The 24,674-nt window shown below is 37.5% G+C and overlaps 2 protein-coding genes across 3 annotated transcripts; one reads left to right on the plus strand and one right to left on the minus strand.

Moving 5' to 3' along the window:
• Window positions 1-8,837: 8,837 nt before the first annotated feature.
• On the plus strand, window positions 8,838-14,771 carry LOC109170736. The gene is made up of 8 exons (XM_019319886.1): window positions 8,838-9,175; window positions 9,257-9,905; window positions 10,121-10,184; window positions 10,273-11,086; window positions 11,222-11,490; window positions 11,597-12,113; window positions 12,264-12,896; window positions 14,654-14,771. Exons 1-8 carry the CDS (start codon window positions 8,838-8,840, stop codon window positions 14,769-14,771), a joined length of 3,402 nt encoding a protein of 1,133 aa, XP_019175431.1.
• LOC109170742 lies at window positions 14,607-21,754 on the minus strand. 2 transcript variants are annotated; one of them, XM_019319892.1, is made up of 6 exons: window positions 21,649-21,754; window positions 19,692-21,173; window positions 17,070-18,059; window positions 16,320-16,545; window positions 15,510-15,652; window positions 14,607-15,173 (listed from the first exon to the last, which is right to left on the minus strand). In XM_019319892.1, exons 2-6 carry the CDS (start codon window positions 21,171-21,173, stop codon window positions 14,856-14,858), a joined length of 3,159 nt encoding a protein of 1,052 aa, XP_019175437.1. In that variant the 5' UTR covers window positions 21,649-21,754; the 3' UTR covers window positions 14,607-14,855. The 2 variants fall into 2 exon arrangements, with proteins under 2 accessions (XP_019175437.1, XP_019175438.1); XM_019319893.1 differs by having other exon boundaries at window positions 19,692-21,076; window positions 21,649-21,735.
• Between the last annotated feature and the right edge of the window lie 2,920 nt (window positions 21,755-24,674).

Raw genomic sequence — 24,674 nt, forward strand, 5'->3', positions numbered from 1 at the left:
AGTGGTTTCACTCAAGCTTTGAGGCCGGAAAGGAAGTGGTTGTCTGCGGAACAAAGGATCTTGGTTATGTTGGTGTCAGATTGTTTGTTGCCTAACAACAACAAGAGCAGTTTGTTGGATAAGTTGGAATGTACCTTTGCTTTCTGTTTGAAGAATATGGTTAAGTTCAATCTGCCTGCTTTGATGATGCAACAGATGGTGTTTTGCCGGAATCACAACCGGAAGAGTTTGCCGTATGGAATGGTGTTAAGTTGGATCTTGGTTAAGAAAGGTGTTAGTGTGGATGGTTGTCCCTCGAAGGCTGTGGGAAAGATGGTGTTGGATACCGCCAATCTTCGGAGTTGTAATCTGTTTCAGTTGGATAGTGGTGAGTACATCACGCTTGAAGAGGTTACTAGGAAATCACCTGTTGAGAGAGCAGAGTTAGTTGCTGAGCTTGAGATTCATGCCAGGAAGTTGAGCCTTGCAGTCCAGAGTTTGGGTGGTGACGAAGAAGTTGAGGAAGAAACAGATCAGGAAGAAGAGGAAGGAGCACCGGAGACCGCTGAAGCTGAAGTAAGTGAATCAGACGGTGAGGAACGCCGTAGAAGGGAAGAAGTTCGCACCAAGAGAGGGCAGGATGTCGCATCTTTGCTTCGTCAGCAGAACAGTTTGATCGCCGAAGGTTTTGCGTTTGTGAGGTCTCAATTTGCCGCAGTGCATCAGAGGCTGGATCGGTTTGAAGCTAGTTCTAGTCACAGAGTTGAAGCCGAAGAAGAAGAGTCTGAAGAGGCCGAAGAGTCGGAGAGTGAAGAGTTCTAGTGGTGTTGTGGTATCCCCGTTCGCTTCTTCTTTGTTGTTTCTTAGCTGTTGTAGCTTGGTGTTTGGTTGTTGTGTGCTATGTGTGCTTGCTTGTTTTGTTTGTTGCCTTGTTGTTTAGCTAGTGTGTTAGTTGGTGTTTGGGTTAGTAGTTTAGTTCTTAGTTGTTGTCTAGAAGTTGGTTGTTGTGTTGAGGTTAGAGTTCTTGATGCCCAATCTATCCGTTTGTTGACCTCTTGCCTATCCTTGAATTCGTAATGTCTTTTTCTTTGCCTTGGAACCTTGTGAGAACTTCTGGAGTTTTTTGACCAAAAGGGATATTCTTGAAACATCTTGTCACAATTTTGTTTCCTTGTTACCTTTCGTTCTTAATTCGTTGTACCCAAGTTTCGGGGACGAAACTTCTTTGAAGGGGGAGAGGATGTGACATCCCAAAAATCCACACTCCAAACCATGAATTAATTGAGTAATTAATTCTATTTCTTTTGAGGAATTGATTCCTAAAATCCTGATTTTTGATACTCAAGGACTAGTATTTGACTAGTCAATCTTTAAGTGGTGTTGTACCTTGTGCTTTGAGAGGAGTTCCCTTGTTCCTTACACTTTCTAAGAATTAGTAAGGGTATCCTTGTCTTTTCACCAAGAGCTAGTTTTGTAACCTAAACCTAGAAGACTTCTTCATTTTTCATCCCTTACATTTCCTAGAAAATATCTCTACCTTCTCTCTAGAATAGAATAGTAGCTTGTTCTTCAAGCCAAAAGAAGCCTTTGTCAAAATTCCAAGTTTTGCTCCCAAGATTCAATCTTTCCTCTGTTTTGGCATCTAGAAGGGTAAGATCTAAGTTTGTCTAGTCTTTTTGGTTCCATCTTAGGGTGTGTTTGGAAACCTGGAAAATGAGTTCTGGAAATCATTTTCCAAGTTTCCAGTGTTTGGATGTGCCTGGAAAATCAAGTCAACGGAAATCATTTTCCGTTGACTTTGGAAAATAGGCTTGTTTTGGAGGAAAATGACTTCCCATTTTTTTGGGGGGAAGTCATTTTCCAACTTTTACACCAACATCATCAACACCATACCACCATCACCACCACTATTGCCGCCGCCACCACCACTATACCCCCGCCACCATCACACCACCACCACAACCACCACCAACACCACAACCACTACCACCACCACCACCGCCACCATACCACCGCCACCATCGCCGCCGCCACCACCACCACATACCACCGCCACCACACCACCACCACATCACCACCTTCACACCACTACCGCCGCCACTACCACCACCATACCACCGCAACCACCGTCGCCGCCACCACTACCACCATACCACCGCCGCCGCCATCACCACCATACCACCGCAACCACCGCCACCATAACACCGCAACCACCGTCGTCGCCACCACCACCACCACCACCACCATACCACTACAACCACCGTCGCCGCTACCACCGCCACCACCATCATACCACCACAACCACCATCGCCGCCACCACTACCACCATACCACCGCCACCGCCATCACCACCATACCACCGCCACCACCACCACACCACCGCCACCACACCACCACCACACCACCACCTTCACACCACCGCAACCACACGACCACTGCCACCACCGTCATACTACCACCACCATCACACCAACACCACTACCGTCGTCGCCGCCACCACCAGCATACTACCGCAACCACCGTCGCCGCTGCCACCACCATACCACCGCAACCACCGCCACCACCATCACACCGCCGCCGCCACCACCACCACGACCATACAACCGCAACCACCACCATCGCCACCACCACCATACCACCGCCACCACACCACCACCGTCATACCACCACCAATTATTATTATTATTATTATTATTATTATTATTATTATTATTGTTGTTGTTGTTGTTGTTGTTGTTGTTGTTGTTATTATTATTATTATTATTATTATTATTATTATTATTATTATTATTATTATTATTATTATATAACGAATAAAACCACTACCACTACACCACCACCACCACCATAATATTTTTGATATATTATTAGTTTTTTTTTTTGAAAAACTTAGCTGTTTTTATTATATTTAAAATTAATATTATATTATTATATATTATTATACATGTTGTAATATTCTAAATAAAATAATTAAAATGTTTAATTATACAATTCTACTCATTTTCCAGAAAATGAACCAAACACAGAAAAACAGTTTTTCATAATGCAACCAAACACTGGAAAGGAAAATGTTTTCCGGAAAATGACTCATTTTCCAGAAAACATTTTCCAGAATTCATTTTCCTACTTTCCAAACGGACCCTTAGTTGTCTTTTTCTTAAAGGTTGGATCTTTATGATCTTTTGGTTTGATATTGAAGTGGGTTTGGCTAGTGAGCTTAGTGGAGAGCTTGTTGTGGTGTAAGAAGAGTCTTTTGGTCTTCAAGAGGTAACCCATGCTCTACAAAACCTATTTTGCTTACCTATATATGATTTCTTGGCTTCTATTTGTGTTTTGCTATGAAATGTGAGAGTTTATGCATTTATCTTGTGATATTGCATATCTAGAGCTTGTGTTTAGGATTCCTTTGTGCCATTGCTTGGCATTTTCCTTGGTTCAAGTCATTTTGTTGTGTTTGGTGAGATTTGGCATGTTTTAGACTTGAATTTGTGTTTGGAGGAGAAAATCCCCGAAGGGATTTGTTGTGGTACAGGGACGTACCCGCGGGCGGAACGGCGGGCGGGGCACCACCCGCCGGCCTACCCGCGGGAACGTATGCCTTGTGGGTGTTGTACCCGCGGGCGGGACCACGGGTACGGTGGGGCACTACCCGTGGGTCCACCCGCGGGGAACACGTTGGAGTCGAGATGGGATTTGTTCCCCGTATTTCGTTTGTCTTGGTCTTTGATCTTTTGGCCTCCCATTGTTCTTTTGTGGAACTATTTGAGCGTCTTCTTGATGTTTCGTAGGTCTAGAGCTTTATGGTAGGTATCCATGTAGGATCTTTGGTGTTGTGTATCATGCTAAGTGTTCAACATTGTGTTTCATTGAACCGTGTGGTGTCTTGTGTGTTCCTCGGACCTATCTTGAGTTTCCTCGTTGTTGAGCTTGCTAGTTATTATCCTAATTCTAGCGTCGTTGTTGTCGATGGGTGGTGACCTGTCTCTTGATTGAGTAAGTTTCATACCTCTTTTGCAATCCGTTGCTTGTTTCGTGTGAGTGGTGGTGCGTGTGTGGCTTTACCTGGATTGCACGATTAGTGGTATGGGACGCTAGTCACCAAGGTATTGCAGCGGTCCTCGTGGTGGCAGTGACGTGATTTTATGGAGTTGTGGCTGAGTCCACGTGTTTAGGGGATAACATTGTGTTATCCGGGCATGTGTTGCCGTGAATTGGTGGGTTTTCGTTGGTGGGTATAGGTGGGGGACGACGGTCCCGGAGGAATAAGGTTGGACTTGGCTGTACAGGGGCTTTCAGGAGGTAATGGTTGGCACCGAAGGTACAAGGTTGGGGGTAGCCATAAGGTTGGAACAGGGCATAAAGAAGGTATATCAACTCGTGATGGGTGATGTCACGAGGGCTTGTGTAGCCGTTGTTGTGGTGAGTTCTCTTCTCTCGTGACGTGTGTAGTCACGGAGGCTTGTGGTGTGGCGTTTTGGCATGTGTTGTCGTTTGGTGAGTCTTTATCCTTGTGTGTGGTTAACCTTTGTGGTTGGGACGTGTTCCCGGTGTTATCCTTGTGAGTGCTGAGTCTTGTGCTGTCTTTTGATCTTGGCTTTTGACTTATATATATGTATTCCGTTTCGAAAATGGTTTTCATATTATATATCTACCTATTTATGATACTTAACGGTATTGGTGGGTTACCAGCATCTTTCGCTGACCGGGCGTCGCCCCGATGTTTATATTTGTATCTTTCAGGTGATGCGTAGTCAAGCGCGATGTCTAGAGCCGGTAGCTTAGCACCTGTATCTTTAGACAGTGTTGTTGAGGCCTGTGTGCCAATGTCTTTAGATTGTTTTAGTTTGTTGTCTTTGGGATAGTGTTACACTTGCAGATTGTCGCCGTAGCGTATGCCAAGTGTGGTATACGTGGCATAACACCCCGTTTTGGATTCCTTTATCCAGTTATCTTTTTATCTTCCGCTGTGCTAGTGTTTTGTTGTTAATCTGCATGTGTTAAGACTCGTTTTAAGTCTTGTTGTTTTTTTGGGGGGGTGTTACATTTTCCCCGGGACTTGTAGATCAAGCGGGTATGGCTAGGCCATAATCTCCACCATGAAGGGTGTCCTCAATAAGGAGGCTGACTGGTCGACCGGGGGCCTCACTATGTGCTCGTTTCGAAACCGAGCAAATTCTGCCTGGAGGTCATGGAGCAGTCCTCGGGTCTCGTTGAGCTCGGCCGTCTGGGCCTGGGTCGTCTCCCGGGCGCGTCGTCGACGATGCGATCTTGACCCACTATGCCCGGATGAAGCCTCCTGACTGGCCTCTTGCATCGGTACATCTACTGAGCGCCGGCTCGGGTCCTGCAGTCCCAATCGTTGCCGCATTGCTGGTCGGAGGCGCTCAAATGCTACTGCCCGGTTAGCTTCTTCGGGGTCCTCCACTTGGGCTTGAACCTCCGGTTGTGCTTGTTGAGCCTGCCGTGGTACCTCCATGGCCTCGACACCCTGCGACCCCAACCGCGAACGAGCCGAGCGTCGAGCCCGGGAAGTGGGCTGATGCTCCGGCTCTACCTGAGCAGTCGGGTAAATCGGAGGGGCGGCGGCTGGAGCCGTGTACGCAGGCGTATAAGGTGGATAACCGACCGGTGGTGTGTAAGACATCGATTGACCGGGCCAATATCCGTATGGTGGAGGCGGGACCGGGTAGGGATATTGCCCGGGGTACTGGAGCTGCTAACCGGGTGTTGGATATCCTTGTTGGATATAATTGACCAGCTGTTGGACGGCCGGGTACTGAGCTGCCGGATGGCGGCGTTGAGAGGTTGAGGTTGAGGTCAACTGTCTGACCTTGATACTGGGTCGGCTGATGATCGGATGAGCTCGCCGCATCCGCTTGATCGTCGCCGAAAAGGTTGTATGCGAATGGATACATGATGAGAGAAAGGACAGGTGCTCGTCAAACGTTAGCTTACTTGTACGGGTCCCCACAGACGGCGCCAAAATGATAGTGTTAATTCCCACGTAAGCGGTAAATAAAATAACACAAGACCAATTAAAGCAAGTAAAACTCTTTTATTGATCAAGGTGAAGGTCCTAAGTACAATCTACACTGGCTATTCTGAGGGCCGACTGACTGCGGTCGGGATCCTCTAGCAATTGCCTTTCGATCGTCCAAAAGTCCCCCACACTGTTGCCGTCGCGGATATTTATAGCCGCTAAGCCGGAGACACAATTCCGGCCGGCAGGCATGTAACCCACGTAGCAATGACGTGTCTTCTCCCCGCAAGCCTGCCTGTCAACGCCTAGCGCTGCCACGTGCCTCTTCTCGACTCTCTCGCCTAAGGACTATCAATCGGGTACTGAAGACGCCGGTCGGGTACGACCGGGTTCTTCTAAGAATATCCGACCTGTAACCTGCATAAACAAGAATAAAACACGTGGCATGTCGGTCGGGGTATTCCCTACCAATTTATATGATTTTTATAAATACGTTTTCTTTTAAATAGATAAATCTCAAACTTTTTTAGAATAATTTGAATACAATGACACATAATAGAAGCTTCTATATTACATTGATTAGATATTCATAAAAAGGTATGGAGTAAATTATCTTTTAATTTTTTTTTTATAATTCAATCTTAAAATATATCATGTAACCCCCTCCGTCCTATTTTTACGTGTCTTGTTTGGTTAACATGAGTTGATTGAAATTTTTTTTTTAATTCAATTTTTCATAATATGTTTAGTATAAGTATATAAAAATTTATAAATTTAAAAAATGTATTAAAAATTTAATATAAAAATTTATATATTTAATATAAAAAATTTTCATAATATGTATAGTATAAATATATGAAAATTTATATATTTAAAAATACATTAAAAATACTACTCCGTATTAAACACACAAAATCAATAAAAATAAATTTTTTAAATACAAGCAAAGAAATAAAGTTGAGGAATTCTAAATTGAGAAGGGGAGGGAGGATTGGATCACCGGCCTTTGATTAAATGAGATTAAAATTCAAGTATTTTACCAACCAAGTTAGTTCACTTTACTGTAAAACAAATGTATATAAATTACTTATACTCAATACATATATACTATATATATATAAGAGATAGGATGGGACCCTTCCCCCAAGCATGGGACCTGGGCAAGGGCCCAGCCTGCCCTTGCCCCAGGGCCGGCCCTGTATGCTAGATTGTGAGATACAGACAAGGGTTGTGCAAGAGGTCAGAAATGAATGAAAATGGCTGAGATTGAGAGAGAAAATGGGTGCATCGGTTGAGACAGAGAAAGGAGGCTGGGTTACCTTCATCCTTATCTCTTGTTTTTCTCTAATTCAATAATTAATATATATATATATATATATATATATATATATATATATATATATATATATATATATATATGTGTGTGTGTGTATGTATATATATATATATATATATATATATATATTCTTACTTATATTTATTACAAAATGGAATGATCTAGAATATTTAAGTGTATTATTGTAATGCTAACCCTATTAAATATGTATATTATGTTAATTTATATAATAAATATAGAAAAGAAATTAAATGTAGATTGGACTATAGTGCTAGATGTTTTATATAATATATAAACTTTTAGCTATAAGGATCTTTTATTACATGTACCTTCGTTACAAAAATAATGAAATTATTTTTTTAATTTTTAAAATGTTCATGATATTCATGGTTCACACAATTGTGTGTACCATGGTACCCCCAATAATTTGCCTTATAATGTTGTCCTTATTTTTAGCACTTACAAAATTAGGTTGTATAATAGTCTAATGAATTATGTTATGTGTACTAAATTGATAAGATTGTTACTTATGTTATTTTATTTTAAATTATAATGTTATATTGTATATCACAAAGAATTTAGAAAATTCATCATCAACAAATAATGATGCTCAAGGTACAGAGCAAAGTACTGCAAGTATTCGTACACGATGTTCTATTGGAGGGTGTTTGACTCAGAATATCACACCAATGAGTAACATCACTAACGGTAAAACTACTACAATTTAGTGATATACATTCCATGTGTCTTTAAATATTCTTATAGTTGTAATTTTTTAAAAATGTTTGTCAAACTCTTTTTTTTGTATTACAATGGACTAAAATATATGTACTGTAAAATATTATGTATGTTTATAGTAGGTACTTGCAAGATACACATAGGCTCAAGCAATTGCAAGCATTTTATTTTTGGAGAGTTCCAAAAACCAATATCAACCATAACAACATCTTGCTTAACTGGTAACTTTCTATACTCATATGTTATATAATTTTGAATATTATCAAATAAAATATAATTGTTTCTTTTATTATTGTGTTCAATATAGGTTGTAGCGCACAAGATAAAGTAGCAATGCGTCAACCTTTACATAACTCTCCAATTGAAGAAGATCATGTCATAAAAAAGAAACTTGCTATCAGCGTTTGAAGAGGAATCTATCCCTTTACTTATCGAAGCACCCACTAATAGCATAACAGGTAATAATATGAACTGTGTCAGGTACAAACGAATGCTAGCAAAGTAAGATTGAAGACCTTTCCCAATTAATATTAACATTAACTTTAGTCAATTCAGATTTCGGTATAGCGATTGACGATGGCCGACGAAACTCCGATAATGCAACATCCTCTGGTTTTGCACATGGTATGTATCAAACTTTCATACCTAATATGATTGTCAGCGTTTTATGGACGCCTATTAAAATTCCTTTTTTTTGCATATGAGTATTGTGATTTGGGTGATGCAACCAATATTTGCGCCCATTGTGGGGCGTTGTTTTGGTTCGAAGAAAGGAAGAAAAATTATTCCACTAAAGGTTCTCCGATGTTTTCGTTCTGCTGCAACAATGGGAAGATTAAGTTGCCGGCGATTACGTTGCCACCAAAAAGTATATATGATCTATTTTTCGGCAATGATGAATTATCAATAAAACTTCTCCAAAACATCATAACCTACAACAACATGTTCTGCTTCACATCAATAGGCGGTAAAATAGACACGAGCGTGAACAAGGGCGGCAGACCACCTGTTTTCCGATTAAGTGGACAAAACTATCATCTAATAGGCAGTCTCCTTCCAGAAGAAGGCAAACCACCAAATTTTGCCCAGTTGTACATATACGACACGGCAAATGAAAAGAACAACCGTATAAATGCTGTCAGGTAAACAAACTGTGATTAGTACAATAAATGTTAAATATTTTTATTTAGATCCTTATCAGTGCATATTTTTCTTTCTTTTAGGGGTAGTGGTGAGCAAGATGACATTCATGTAGAAATAGTGAATGTCATTCAGAGGGAGCTAGATAAGAATAATGTTTTGGTTAAGTCATTTCGGATGGCTATGTCTGAGCTTGATAGTAATCCATGCGCTGAAGTGAAAATAAAGTTGTTGGGAAAACGCACTAAAGATGCAAGGACATACAATCTACCGCAAGTGTCTGAAGTAGCAGCTTTAATAGTTGGAGATCTTGATACCAGTATTGGTGAGCGTGATATTGTGGTTCAAGCTAAGGGTGGGCAATTGCAGAGAATCAGTGAATTAAATCCTTCATACCTACCACTGCAATACCCATTGTTGTTTCCATATGGTGAAGATGGTTATCGGGAAGACATTGCATTCTCGAACGTACTCGGCAGCCATTCTGCTGGTGGTAGACATAGGATTAGCTCCAGGGAGTTTTTTTGCTATCGCATACAGTCTAGAAATTATGTTCAGAGTACCATTCTATTTGCAAAGCGGTTGTTCCAACAGTTCGTTGTCGATGGATACACAATGGTTGAGTCAGGAAGACTCATTTATATTAGGACACACCGAAAAAGCCTAAGGTGTGAAACATATAGTGGGTTGACCGACACTTTAACAAGGGGTGAAGTAACCCCGGAGCACAAGGTCAGAGAATAATACTACCTTCAAGTTTTACAGATGGTGCTCGATACATGATGCAAAACTACCAAGATGCCATGGCAATATGTAGATGGATTGGATACCTAGATTTATTTATAACGTTTACATGCAACCCAAAGTGGCCAGAGGTCCAACGTTTTTTAAAAGATCGAAGGTTGAAAGCAGAAGACCGACCTGACATAATTTGCCGTTTATTCAAGATGAAGTTGGATTCCTTGATAGCTGATTGTCGAAAGAATAAACTTTTTGGCTCTGTAGCTGGAGGTAATCTTTTTGTTTAGTCTTACACCAATTTCTTTACAATTAGCATAAATTCCCTTCCCTTTATTTGATTATTGCTATTATGTTACAGTTATATATACAATTGAGTTCCAAAAGCGAGGTCTTCCGCATGCTCATATATTGCTTTTTTTGGAGAAAAATAAAGAAGTTAGTCAAGTGGTTACTCTAAACAAAATCATTTTCACTGAGATACCAGATGAAAATACAGATGTAGAATATTACAACGCTGTAGAGGAATTTATGATGCATGGTCCATGTGGAAAAGCAAGGAGCAATTCTCCATGTATGGTAAATGGGCGATGTTCAAAACATTTTCCTAAGAGATTTGTTGAGTGTTCTACATTTGATGACGATGGTTATCCGATATATAGACAGAGAGACAACGGCAGTATAGTTACAAAGAACGGGATCGCGTTGGACAACAGATATGTGGTACCGTACAATAGACATTTATTACTTAAGTACAAGGCTCATATAAATGTCGAGTGGTGCAACCAGTCACGCTCAATCAAGTACCTGTTCAAGTATGTTAACAAGGGTCATGATCGGGTAACTGCCGAATTCTACAAAAGAAGCAATGATGAAGGGAATGAAAAAGTCATAGATGAGATTAATATGTACTATGACTGTAGGTACATATCCCCATGTGAAGCGGTTTGGCGTTTGTTTGGTTTTGATATACAGCTTAGGGCTCCTTCAGTGGAAAGGTTAAGCTTTCACCTTCCTAATCAACAGAGTATGGTCTTTACAGATGATGATCCTGTTGAGAACATTGTTAATAAACCCACTATAGCACAGAGCATGTTCATGGAATGGTTTGAAGCTAATAATACATTCCCAGATGCAAGAGAGCTTACTTATGTTGAGATGCCAACAAGATTCATGTAGAAGAAAGACCTTAGAAAATGGCAGCCACGGAAAAAAGGGTTCTCAATCGGAAGGATCTTCTATGTCCCGCCTGCGACTGGAGAAATCTTTTATTTGAGGTGTTTGTTGAATAAAATACGTGGCCCTACAAGTTATGCAGATATCAGGACTGTCAACGGTGTCCACTATGCCTCATTTCGAGATGCGTGTTATGCAAGAGGTTTAGTTGATGATGATAACGAATATGTTGATGCAATAGATGAAGCCAGTCATTGGGCGTCAGGAGATCAGTTGAGGAGATTATTTGTTACATTGCTAATGAGCAGTTGCATGGGTAAACCGGAAACAGTTTGGAATGCTGTGTGGCCACAATTGTCTGATGATGCACAATTCCAGGTCCGCAAACAATTGCACAATAGAGGTACACATACATTCTACAGATTCTTTTTGTTATATTGCTAACAAAATATCAATTGAGCTTTAACGTAGTTATTTTAATTAGTATATTTTTATATAAACTTATGCAGATTTTGTGTTGATTGAATCTCACAAGATGAACTTTGCTTTAGTGGAGATTGAAAAGCTGTTATCAATTCATGGTAAGAGTTTGAAGGACTATCCTGAAATGCCAACGGCAAATTTTGCGGCTTTGATGTTATATCAAACAGGCTTATACAAGAAGAATTATCATGACTGTGTAGATCAGGAAAAAGAGAACCAGGAATTGGTAAGGCAGTTAACAAAAGAGCAAAAGGTCATATACAATGAGGTGTTAACCGATATTGATCGCCAAGCTGGCGGGTTATTCTTCGTTTATGGTTATGGAGGGACTGGTAAGACGTTTTTGTGGCGAGCATTGTCCTCCGCTTTAAGGTCTCAGAGGGAAATAGTGTTAAATGTTGCATCTAGCGGCATAGCTTCGCTTTTATTACCAGGTGGAAGAACTGCACATTCTCAGTTTGCCATACCGATATATGTTAATGAAGATTCCACTTGCAACATAAGTCACGGCAGTCCATTAGCAGAGCTTATTGTGCGAAGCAAGTTGATAATATGGGATGAAGCTCCAATGATGCACAAATTTTGTTTTAAAGCCCTAGACCGAACTATGAGGGATTTGTTGCGCTTCAAAAATCCAAGGAGTTATGAAATGACATTTGGTGGTAAAACAGTTGTTTTTTGTGGCGATTTCAGGCAGATTCTACCAGTAATTTCGAAGGGTACCAGACAGGATATTATTCGGGCAAGCATTAGTTCCTCATATCTTTGGAAATCCTGCAAAGTATTTAGGCTAACTAAGAATCTACGCCTAAGAAGTGTACAATCACAAATCGAGGGTAAAGAGATTGAGGAGTTTGCAAAATGGATAGCTAATATAGGTGACAGAACTGTTGGTAATTCAAGTGATGGTGAGTCAGATATTACAGTTCCAGAACATTTATTGCTGAAGTGCGAGGATGACCCTATTGCTACAATTGTTGATAGCACCTTCCCTCATTTTAGGCTGGGGATTGGCGATCTGTCATATCTTAATGATAGTGCTATTTTGGCTCCAACATTGGATGTGGTAGATAGTATTAACCAATACATGAATGATCATAATCCGGCTGAGGGTAAGACTTACTTGAGTTATGATTCTGTTTGTAAGTCAGATTCAAATGTTGATATGTTAGCAGATTTGCACACTCCCGAATTCTTGAATAGCCTGAGATGTTTTGGAGTACCAAATCATGCTTTGACATTGAAAGTTGGGTCACCTGTTATACTCTTGAGAAATATTGATCACACACTAGGATTATGCAACGGTACAAGGTTGATTGTTACTAGGTTAGCTGATCACGTGTTGGAAGGCAAAATCATGTGTTGTACAAATGCAGGAACAAGAGTATTAATTCCTAGAATGTCACTTACACCATCAGATCCAAGATTTCCTTGCAAATTTCAACGGAAGCAATTCCCGTTGATGCTATCATATGCCATGACAATCAACAAAAGTCAAGGACAAAAACTTTCTAAAGTGGGATTGCTGTTGAAAACACCTCTCTTTAACCATGGCCAATTGTACGTAGCTGTTTCAAGAGTTAGTAACCCAAGGAGTTTGAAAATTTTGATTTGTGGCGAAAATGTACCATATCTTAGTACGACTAAAAATGTCGTGTACAACGAAGTCTTCAACAATGTGTAATAACATTCCACAATTCCTCATTTCAAATTTAGTAACCTTTTAAATTGTATATTTCTTCATTTTATTATATTATACGGAATATTCTATGTACTATATAGGTAGCCGTGCATCGCATGGGTTCAAAAAAGAAGTCTTCAACAATGTCTAATAAAATTACTAAATTCATCATTTCAATTTTATTAAGTTTTTAAAATGTATATTTTTTCATCTTATTATATTATATTAAATATAATATAAATTATATATATAGCCGTGCATCGCACGGGTGCAACTAAGTTTGTCTAATACAAACAGGTCATTTGTTCGATTTAAGATAATGTCTGAGAAATCAAAGTCTAAAAGTATTGAGAAAACAATCTGTCTACTCTCGGAATAATAAACTGCTGTACAAAATTAGAAGTGGTAAATTTGTTAATATATATATATATATATATATATATATATATATATATATATATAATTAAGTTCCAGTGCGGGTGCATGTTTCCCGTGCAATTGTGCGGTGAGTAATGTGCGTGAGTTTTGTACTTAAGGTGCGTGGGTGTGTACTTAACGTGAATAGTAGTTGAAACTTAAGGTACGTGAGTTTTGTGCTTAAGATGCGTGAGTCTTGTGCTTAAAGTGCGTGAGTCTTGTGCTTAAGGTGTGTGAGCTTGTGCTTAATGTAAGTAGTTGTTGAAACTTTTAAGATGCGTGTGTTTTTGTGCTTAAGGTGCGTGAGTTTTGTACTTAAGGTGCGTGAGGGTTGTGCTGAGTTTTGTGCTTAAGGTGCGTGGGTTTGTGTTCTGAAGGTATTTTGTTTGTCTGTTTAATGTGCGTGTGTTGTGTACTTAAAATGCATCAGTTTAATGCTTAATGTGAGTCCAACCGCACGGGAAGCCCCTCCCGCACCTGATCCCTTCCTTAAATATACATTTTGCATGTAATCAGCTATCAGCTAATTTACCAAACATTTCTCTACAATTAGCTAATATTATCAACTAGTCAAACTCACTAACTCAATCAGCTAACAGCTATTTACCAAACACATACCCCCATTGTTTGTCTAATAGCAAAAGTTTTCTAATACTATCTGGCAAAACATTCTGGTTGATACAATATAAAGGTATTTGAAGTAATGTGATTAGAGATAAGATGTTAAATCGTTAGATATTGAGTTGGGTTGCTAATAAATATAGATAGTAAGGGCTTAACTTCTCCAATTTGGTCTTGTATCCATTATGGAAGATAGATTTTTTGTATAAAAGAAGGAGATCAAAGCTATCAAGTCTAATTTCACTTGTCCGTATATTTAAATTTGACATCTTACTTTGTTTAAATAGTCTCGAGAAAGCAAAGGCAGATCACCCGTCAGTATCTGTAACAACACTAACCTTTTATTGAAGTTTTTCATTTACAGCAACAACTTAGAGTCTGGAAGAGCAAGAATTGCGCTAGTCAAATGTAAATTTCTTTACAAAGAATACAATCAGGCAAGGAAAATCGACCAAATCCGAAAGAAAGAGCAAAGGTTTTAATATACTATCAGCCCAAATAATGATACGGGAACTAACAAATATGCCAGGACAAGAAAAAATACACACTGAAGGCAAAACGAGGATTCAGAGGGTGTTACTTGGTAATGAGCCCATCAAGATAACAGTATCGCTATGTTTGTGCCCTTGTTCTCTACTCCCTGAAGACCTCAGTGACTTTACCTTTGGGAATAATGCAGAAAGAAAGCCTTTACTCGAGTCTGGCCTCTTTCCTGACAATTCCAGAGTGGAACTCCCATCATTAATAATGCTCTGGTTGCGTCTAGTTGCATTGCTCTCTGCCTCTGGATTCAATTGAGTACCACAAGGGCAAGTGGATATCTTTTTGAAGCATTTTTTGTGGAAAACTGACTTGCAAGATTTGCATCTTTCGACCTCTCCTTCCTGTTAAAGGACATTCTAATTGAATCAGTTCAGAATTGATATCCATAATGCCGTTTGGGAAGGCTGAGAATTCATCAAATATGTAAGCTTTGGAGTGCAAGTAAGAGCGGAAATTAAAAACTTTATTGGGAAAAGGAAATCCCAAGAAAATTGAGGGCACCAATGAAAAATGAGATCTTAATGTGTATCACAGAGATACTTCAAAGGTTTGACAAATTACAATGGAAACTCCTCAGACCTCAACTATCACATGTCGGGAGTTCTTGTTGAAATTGCATTGACTGAAGATAGGATTTGAATTAAGAATGAAGAAACTTGAAATTAAAATATGCCTACCTGGAAAGGAAAAATGAGAGAAGACAGGTCATCACAATGTTGTCGAGCATTGCAGGGAACACCCACATCACAGCATATGAGGCACTGTTCAGTGATATGCTCCGTTATTTTTCTTGATATAGTCTCTACCATCACTGGCAGTGCTGCATTAAATGGGATAACATCGTAAAATCATAAAATATAATAAATGTGGAGGTCATAGTGATTCAAAAATAGTTCGAAAGAGAATATAAAAGGAGTAAAAAATAAAATAAATGATTTGGCTCCATTATAATTCTTTTCCTCCTTTACTTGCCCCACTTTTTACCCTCCATTAACAGCCCTTCTCAGGAGGGCAGTCTTACAATAAGCAGGGATCATTCTCTTCTCTTTATAATCCAAGTAAATTGGAATATGAATAAAAAGAGAGCAGCTACAGATTGTAAACCAAGCAGTCTGACTAACAAATCATGGTATTGCATGGCTCCTCAAGGAATTAAGGTTAGAAAGAAAACAAGAAAATAAGGAGGTTAAGGAAAGAACACAATCATAGAACGAATTCGAGTAGATGCTGGAGCTAATACGTTCTCTTATTTTTCAATAGCAAACACACACCAAAGCGTAGAAGGCGTAACAGATCTTGCCAAAATATACTACTTATAATGACACAAAAAAGATATCAAGCATGTGCATGACATGATGACAATGAAGACACATAGTAATCTTAATGCACCTCATAAAAGATTATAAAATAAAATAAAAAAGAGCGCATTCACATACATTTCATCCTTTTAGAAACTTGTAAATTGCAAACATAATTTAAACACTAACCAGCGAAAACACCCTTGGAGAGATCAATAAGGTCCCTAAGCGCAAAAAAGTCACTGCTTTCAAGAAGATATCTGCGAGATCCAACCCCCTTGTAAATAGAGCCACGAAAGCTACAATGGACAAATGGAAGCATTGCTCCTATTCTTTTTCTTATATTTGTAACATGTTGCAGAGCTGGAACCTTTGAGAATAGCACAGGGTTTACAGCACTCACACAAAGCATTGGCTGGAAAAGAAACACAAACATATTCTTAATCCACAAGGCAAAATAAATGTTCTTTAAAAAGGAAAAAAACCCAACTAAATGCATGATCTACTTCTATTGATATTCATATATAAATTGTTAATTTGTTATTTCAGAAACAGAAGATTATGAGTTCAGCAGTTTGAGAACAAGGATTTATTGTCAATGACAGAACTGTTCCTCAAAGGCCCATTTCAACCAAATATTTTAGAAGGGAAAGCCATATAAGAGTTTATTTTTTTATTATTATTAATATTGCTTTAAGTAAATATTTGGCGCATGAAATTTTTGTGCACCAAAACTGCATAAGTATAGTTTCACTTATCTCTGAGTGTGTGTGTTTGATTGATTGAGAGAGAGAGAGAGAGGAGAGTAAAACTACTGTTTCCTGAATTTCGGAACATTTGTTTATGTATTAGACTGCATTTTTCTCTTCAAAAGAATGTATTGCTCAAAAGTCAAAACAGTACTTTGTTAAATATATTGTGGGAAGGTTTCCTCATTACCTGGTCACGTATAGACTCCAGATAAGATTTAGCCAGCTGAGAAACTGAATAGTGATTGAAATCCCAACAGTGTAGAACTCTTGCTGGCAAGACAGCAGTATCATTTGTGTGGCATGAAGAACAGTACAACTGGCCACTATATTCACAAAGACGAGGCTTTCCCCACCCTAGTGTCTGTACAAGTTCTTGTATACGACTCTTTCCATCACCAAAATTCATATAGCAGCCTGCACAAGCATAATGTTGTTCATCCAACAACTGTTTCACAGATTTAAATGGCCGGTTTTGAACAATGAGCGATATAGTTTTCCCAAAAGTTGAAATATCTCCTTTGCTTGTGTCTCTCAAATAGGGTGGAGACCGAGGTACATTTGTATCAGAATCAGGCGAATTAGGAATATCCAGTGATGGGGACAAGAAACAAATCAGAGCATTGAGGGGACCAGAAGAAAACCTGGAATGCAGAACTGATTGTAAACACTCTTGAATCAGAACACTTCTTCCAGTAATGACATCTGGAGAGGCACTGCCAAAAACCTTTATTGATTCTCGTTCAATGGAGGACCAGGGAGAAGGCAGAACCCGGCCTTGTTCTGCAAATGACTTCTTCAGACGACGGTGAAGTGTACAAAAATCACGGAACCGCCGTTCAACATCCCAACTTTCTTCTCCACTCCACACCCTTATTTTATAAACAGTGTATTCTTTTACTCCAAGAATACGCTCACTGAGAGAAACATTCCCATTTTTCTGCCTTGCACCTATAACTTCAACTCCACTAATCCTCCATGGGTGCTGAATAACAGGATAAGCATCGTCTGTACCAGAAGTTGAAGCAGTAGAACCACCATCTCTTGAGACAAGAGGTATATAGGACTGATATATCCTGTTACCAAGAGCAAATCCAGAAGGTTCACCAGAATCAAGTAATATTTCTTCCATATCATGAACAACCTCGTCATAGAATTCATTTAGCTCAAGGTCCACTACCTGTGAAAATATATTAAAGTAAGCATTGTTACAGAAACAAGCATTATGGGCTTATAGCTATTGACAGAAAGGTAGTGCAGGAAGTGAACATTGAAAAAGAAAATAAGGAAAAATGTTTGAGGACAAAATATAACCAATCAGCAATATTTCAACAGCTCCCATTTAAAAGAAGAATATGACCACAATTAAAAGACCTCTCCTAATTACTAGTAAACAGATTAACAGAATGTTGCTGCAAAGTGCCAAAACCAAAACACACCCACACCAGTCAAAGAACCAAAGATATTCAGAGAGAAGAGAGTCTGAAAGAGTGAAAGGATATAAGTTCCAAAATTAACAGTTTACAGAAAAGAAGGAAAATAATAATTTAAGATGCCCTTAAAACAAGTCAAAATTTTGAAAAGAAAATTCCAGCTGTTACTGTATTTCTTAATGAATATGCAGGCAAGTCACTATGGTACAATGTGTTGACAACAAGTATAAAGATCATGTAATGCTGAATTCTTCATCAGGGGGCACCACAAGATAGCAGTGTGTAAGGTACATGAAGGAAATTTAATAAAGATCATGTAATGCACAATATAATGCTGAAGAAGTCAGCAACAAGACCACATATTCTTTCATATTCAAGAATTTTCATTGGAAAATTACTGAGGTGTACTAGCAGCCAGCTACAACCAGCATCCTCTATCATTGAGAAAAGTGCAAAGCAACCCACCCTAAACTAAAAAACATATGCATACTCTGAAAGCAATATCTCGGCAGAAATCCAAAGTACGGTAACACGGATGCATCACAAACTGAAACTCCTGCTTCTCAGGAGGATTATCCTGATTAGGATTGCATTGCGTGTATTAGTATTAACTAGTATTGATGTTTGTGACTATTTGACCAGACAAATATGCTTGTTTTATTATAATCAGCTAAAATAAACTAATTTTAGCTTAATATTGCATGCAAAGCATTTATGTATCAATTAAAAATATAAATCTGATGTTTCCCAATTCGTGTTGCTTTTTTTCAAAAGGCGACACTTTAATTTGCACATTGCACTTTAAAGCAAGGTAGTTCATCATCACTCTGCTGCACTTTCCACTTTAAAAAACTTTGAACACATTTAATACATTACATGTAAAAAATGCAAGATTAAAATTAAATTAAATCGAAAATCCATAAGCTAGTTCAAGTCGAGTACAATAACACACATCAAAAGTATACAGTATTCAACAATTCCTTGCAAGAGATTAGATGCACATATATAACCTAAATTTATATACACATGTGATCCATGTTCAGTTGTTCACTATTTCATGCTTCTTCTTTTTTTAATATAAATATTCATTTTGATATGCATGTCTCTGATCTATTATAGATGTCTAACATTTAGTTTAAATTATGCTGAATAGTTACTACAAATCAAGTTAAATGGTTTTACCATAAATCAGTCGAAAATATAACAAAACGGTTATATAAAAGTTCTCTCCACCAAACTGAAAGCAACTGATATAAAATGATCTTCAAGTAAATATGTGAAAGGGGAGAGTTCATTCTTATTCTTTATGTCAGAAATTTAGTATATTAGCCAATGATGCTGGTAATGTAGATCAACTATATTTTTATAAATAATCTGACCTTTGTATCTTCAGAATGCTCTCCTGAAGCAGAACTGGAAAAAGGTTCCAGGTGCAAGGTTGTGCTTTCTGAATCCATACTAGAAACATGGGTTTGAGTTCCTTCCTCAGTACTGGTAGACTGATGATTCTGATCCAATTTACCTTCCCTGTTTTCAAGACAATCTTTAAAGGGAACCTCTTGTAAAACAGAGTGACATTCTCCAGATTCATCAACACCATGACTTTGACTAATTTCAGTATGCGGTGATTTTGGATGTTGTCCTTCCTCTCCTTTACAATTTGTTAAGAGAGTAAAAGGGTCCACAGTCCTAGAAGTGGTCAACTCAGCTGATACACCATTATGACCTCGCTTATTATATACAAGTGCACTTTTTGCCTCTTCTGGTTGCATAGTTGAACTTACACTAGAAAACTTCGCAGGGATCAAAGAAGCAGCAGCTAAAAAACCATTTTCAACTTCAAAGTTCTGCTTCTTTTCAACCTGAAAGTCATCCTGCACCACTGAATCTAGACTATTTGCCTCGGTTTGGTGCACGAAATCAACCCAATCATCAGAACCAAAAGCTACAGCAGAACCCATAAGAAACTTATTTTCATTTTCATCATGTTTTTTGCTGAACTGTGGTAAATTGCTCCTATAATATGAGTCAATCTTCTCCTCTGTGTCAGTCTCCCCTCCAAACATTGAATGATCATCTTCAGAATGATCATTTCTCGATGAGGTCTCACACCCATCCAAGCATCCTCCAGATTCAGCTGCATCATAGGTGAAACCAGAGTGCAAGCCTGATGCTTCTAACTTCCCATCAAAATTTTCAAAACCCCTATGGATGACTGGTACCTCTTCATGCCCTATAATATTGGCTTCAAATAAACTACTGCTAGCCCGTGAATTTTCCACCTCTACTCCAACAACTCCCCTATTCGTGTCCTCTTCAGAACCAGGGCTGCAAGACCTTTCTTCTTCATCATCATCACTTCCCATTACAGGCAATTTGTCAGTTTTAACCCTCCATCCCTCAGCCACATCAAGATTTTCCATGAAAATGTCATCATGCATCAAAAAAGACTCTGCATTTCCATACAAATCAACTCCACCCCTAATCCCTGCCAATCCTTTTTCTGCTTCACTCACTTGATCACAATCTTCATTTTCTTGTAAAGAAGGACTAGGATCACCAAAATCTGATAATTTCCTGTAATTACCAGAGTTTCTAACTTTATTATGTTCATCCCCTAGTCTGAAGCCATCTGGAAACTCATGAAATGCTGTTGACCCTAGTGAACTACACACAGTAGGAGTCCCCATGGCTGAGTTGGCACTGCAGTATCTCTCGTACTCAGACTCACATGACGAGTAATCCGTTAAGACATCTCCACCATCTGATTTTGGAGACAGCAAAGAATCATGGTCAGGTGGATCACAATGAGAGTCAACAGCAGCTGATAAATTATCTCCTGTCCCCTCTCCATTTATCATCTGATTATCACAAAATTTTTACTGAATATTCAAGCTGAAACTCAACAAAATTTGGAAACTGAAATGAAATTATAAAATGGAAGTTAGTTTGAAGACCGTTTCTTTAATCGAGTTTAGCTTCAAATCAGTATCATCAACTTGACTCCATTTCACATATATTTATCGCAAATGATTTTTTTTTTCAAACTCAAATTAGTCAAAAGTTCGGAACTGGTTCATAAGATCAAACGCTGTAGTAGAATGGAGTACAGCTGAAATTCATCCTATTTAGTGGTAAATGAGTGATTGTTTCTCATTCTTGTAAGATTTATCACAGAGGATCTAAAGATCAAACACAAATTTAATCAGTGAATCTTAAGAGAAAACAATAAAAAACATTTCAAGTTTCCAACAAAATCGTGCAGAAGTGCAGAGTTAGATTATGAGCATGGTCGAGAAGAAGTTGAAATCGGTAACGAAACGACAAAGAACTAACCTTTGGAGATCGACTCGTGATGCACCGCTGGGGGAGATGGAGCGCAGAAGTGGGAGATGTATCAAACTATAAAAGTATGTTTAGCAATTTGGACCATCTATTTCATGAAAACAATAATTTTAACCCCAAATAACTTTTTTTTTAAACATTAACCCCAAATAACTAAAGGTCAAAATATTCAACATGACCAAGGAAATATTACTCCATATATTTCTACTAATTTTTTACGCGCATTGTGTGATTGAGATAATACCCAATATTTTTTTTAAATAAGTACTTTAAAGTATACCAAGACAATATTATATTAGAATTGTTCATGCATAGTCCATAGATAATTGAATGTTGAATTTGCGTATTTAAAATTTTAAATAGGTAATTTTAAGTTTACAAATGCAAGATAATATAGTAGGTTGAGAAAGTATATGAACAGATACTACATTGTAATACAGTCAGTAGCATTCAAAAAAAATAGTCAAGATTAATTATAATTGTCAATAAAATAATTATATGGGTATGATTGAAACTAAATACTAGACATAAGGGAGAGCAAATAAAAATTAAGGCATGAAATATTAAATATATACTAATATTGTTTGAGGAGATTCCGACGGCAGGATTTGTGGTTAGAGTTTTATTAAGATTTTAATATTAGAATTAGGTTAATTGGGTAGTTATAATTCTATATTAGAATCTTTATCTTTATCTTTATCTTATATAATTAAAGTAGTAATTTCAAATTCAAATTCCTTTCAAAAAAAATTTCAAATTCAAATAATAATACAAGTAACAATCAACTTTAAAATCAACATAATAATAGTATAATTAAACTTTTAAAAATATTAAATATTACATTGTATAGTTATACTTACATTTTTAATCAAACTAATTTTGAACTCAATAACTCAAGTACGTTTTTCTGTTTCCACAACCATTACTTTCTTTGCTAATTAATAAAATGTCAAAAATTTAATTGGTAAATTTGTTAAATTAATAATAGTTCATGCATCGCGCGGGACAATTACTAGTTAGACTAATGGTGAATTAACAGTATTTAACGGAAAAGTTAATGGATAATCATATAATTAAGGATAAATTAGAAAATCTTAAGGAAAAATTAAAATCTGAACAATCTGAACCATTCATATGAATTAATAATTTGATGGAGCAAATTACACTTTTGGTCCTGTGACTATAGGGAGTGTGTTAATTTGGGTACATGACTTTTAAAACTAACAATTTAGTCCTTTAACTATCATTTTTTTTTAGCAGATTTGGTCATCTCGGCCAAATTACCGGTTGAATTTGGCCGGAAAGACGTTCAACTTTTTAAATCAAATATTGGTGGGGGTAATTCGGTTCAACAATTAAAAAGACCGAATTACCCCCACCAATATTTTATTTAAAAAGTCGAACGTCTTTCCGGCCAAATTCCACCGGCAATTTGGCCGGGAGGACCAAATCTGCTAAAAAAAGTGATAGTTAAAGGACTAAATTGTTAGTTTTAAAAGTCACGTACCCAAATTAACACACCCTATATAGTCACAGGACCAAAAATGTAATTTGCTCTAATTTGATGGTCATTTTTCTACCCAATGTTTATAATTAAATAAATATAAATATTTAAAAGTATATCAATGCAAGATTGAGAAGTTCATACATAAGTAATTTAATGTCAAATTTTTTTATTTAAATATGTAACTCATAGTATATGAATACAATGTAATATAGGAGATTCATTATAATTGTTACTATTTTTTTTAAATAGTAATCATATTTTTGTTACAAAGTGTTCTAATATATTTAATGAATGCACATATATACAAGATCAATGAATGAATCAACGGTACCAATCCTTTAGGTGTTTTGCTCAGTGTTCATTTAAATTAGTTCAACCATTATTGTTGAATAAATTATTATGGATAAAGAAATTCCTAATTTAAAGAATTTAGATGTAGTAAAAATTTAAAAATGTTAATTATAATGTAACTCAAAGATATTGGACGATCGGTAAATATGATGTAATGCAAAGATCAAAATGCTATAGAAAGTGTTTGATTATTCAATACTTTGAAGCAATATTTTGTTCCAAACCACTGAAAATACAAACATTGCAATTTACAATATTTTCACTTAGCGTTTTTTAGAATGATTTCCTCAAATCACCTCTACATTTAAAAAAAAAAAAAAAAAAAAGTTTCCTGTAGAGTCATTTCGAGTTTCGACTCCTTAAATAACAATAGCCATTTTCGCTGGGTCACTGCTTGCCCATCAATGGATGGGCTAGCTTAATTTTTAAATTGGAGCCTTAAGACTCCTATAAAGGAGCCTCAAGGCTCCCACGCCACTTTTTCCACCGATGTGAGAAAAGTGGCAAAACTAAGGAGAGCCAAACGTTCCACTCCCCATATGATTTATTTTTTTAATTTTATTTCTTTTATTAAATTATTATTATTATTATTTATTTTTTAAAACAATTATTATTATTATTATTATTATTATTATTATTATTATTATTATTATTATTATTATTATTATTATTATTATTATTATTATTATTATGTATACCCTTAGGTCATTTTACATGTTAATCTAAACAGTTAATTTTTTTCAAATATCTTTTTACCAATCGTTTATATAATTCGCTGGTCAAATCCACTAACGCTAACCGCTAACTGTTGATTGTCAAACAAGGACATTGCGAGGTAGTTGTTGGAAAAATAGCATTAAAATGGCATAATATGACATGTTAAATGGCTATTTTGTGGTACAATTATTAGTGGGGTCCACTTCCAATTTGGGTCGGGTCAAAGTGGATTCGGATTCTTCGTAGTGAGATGAAGAGATTGATATATTGTACGCTCAAAACGAATAATGGGTGAATGAGATATTGATTCTCAAAGTAGACCCATTGTGTTGGAAAAATGAAGGGAAAAGTGAGCTTTGTCCCACATTGGTTTGGAAAGAGGATTTGACCCCCCTTTTATACAAGAGCTCTTTTGGAGCTTGTAGAATTGTATAGCATAGAG

The sequence above is a fragment of the Ipomoea nil genome, unplaced genomic scaffold, assembly GCF_001879475.1.
Source record: "Ipomoea nil cultivar Tokyo-kokei standard unplaced genomic scaffold, Asagao_1.1 scaffold3326, whole genome shotgun sequence".
In the NCBI taxonomy this organism is placed as follows: Eukaryota; Viridiplantae; Streptophyta; class Magnoliopsida; order Solanales; family Convolvulaceae; genus Ipomoea; species Ipomoea nil.

Bases quoted from the DNA above. Each gene is read 5' to 3' on its own strand.
- LOC109170736 (XM_019319886.1), top strand. From the start codon at position 8,838: ATGTTTTCGTTCTGCTGCAACAATGGGAAGATTAAGTTGCCGGCGATT. The intron at 9,176-9,256 runs GTAAACAAACTG...TCTTTCTTTTAG, and splicing joins AACCGTATAAATGCTGTCAG to GGGTAGTGGTGAGCAAGATG. The intron at 12,114-12,263 runs GTTGATAATATG...TGGCGATTTCAG, and splicing joins GAGCTTATTGTGCGAAGCAA to GCAGATTCTACCAGTAATTT.
- LOC109170742 (XM_019319892.1), bottom strand. From the start codon at position 21,173: ATGATAAATGGAGAGGGGACAGGAGATAATTTATCAGCTGCTGTTGAC. The intron at 16,546-17,069 runs GTAATGAGGAAA...TTTCTTTTCCAG, and splicing joins TGGAGTCTATACGTGACCAG to CCAATGCTTTGTGTGAGTGC. The intron at 15,653-16,319 runs GTTAGTGTTTAA...CATTTAATGCAG, and splicing joins CTCCAAGGGTGTTTTCGCTG to CACTGCCAGTGATGGTAGAG.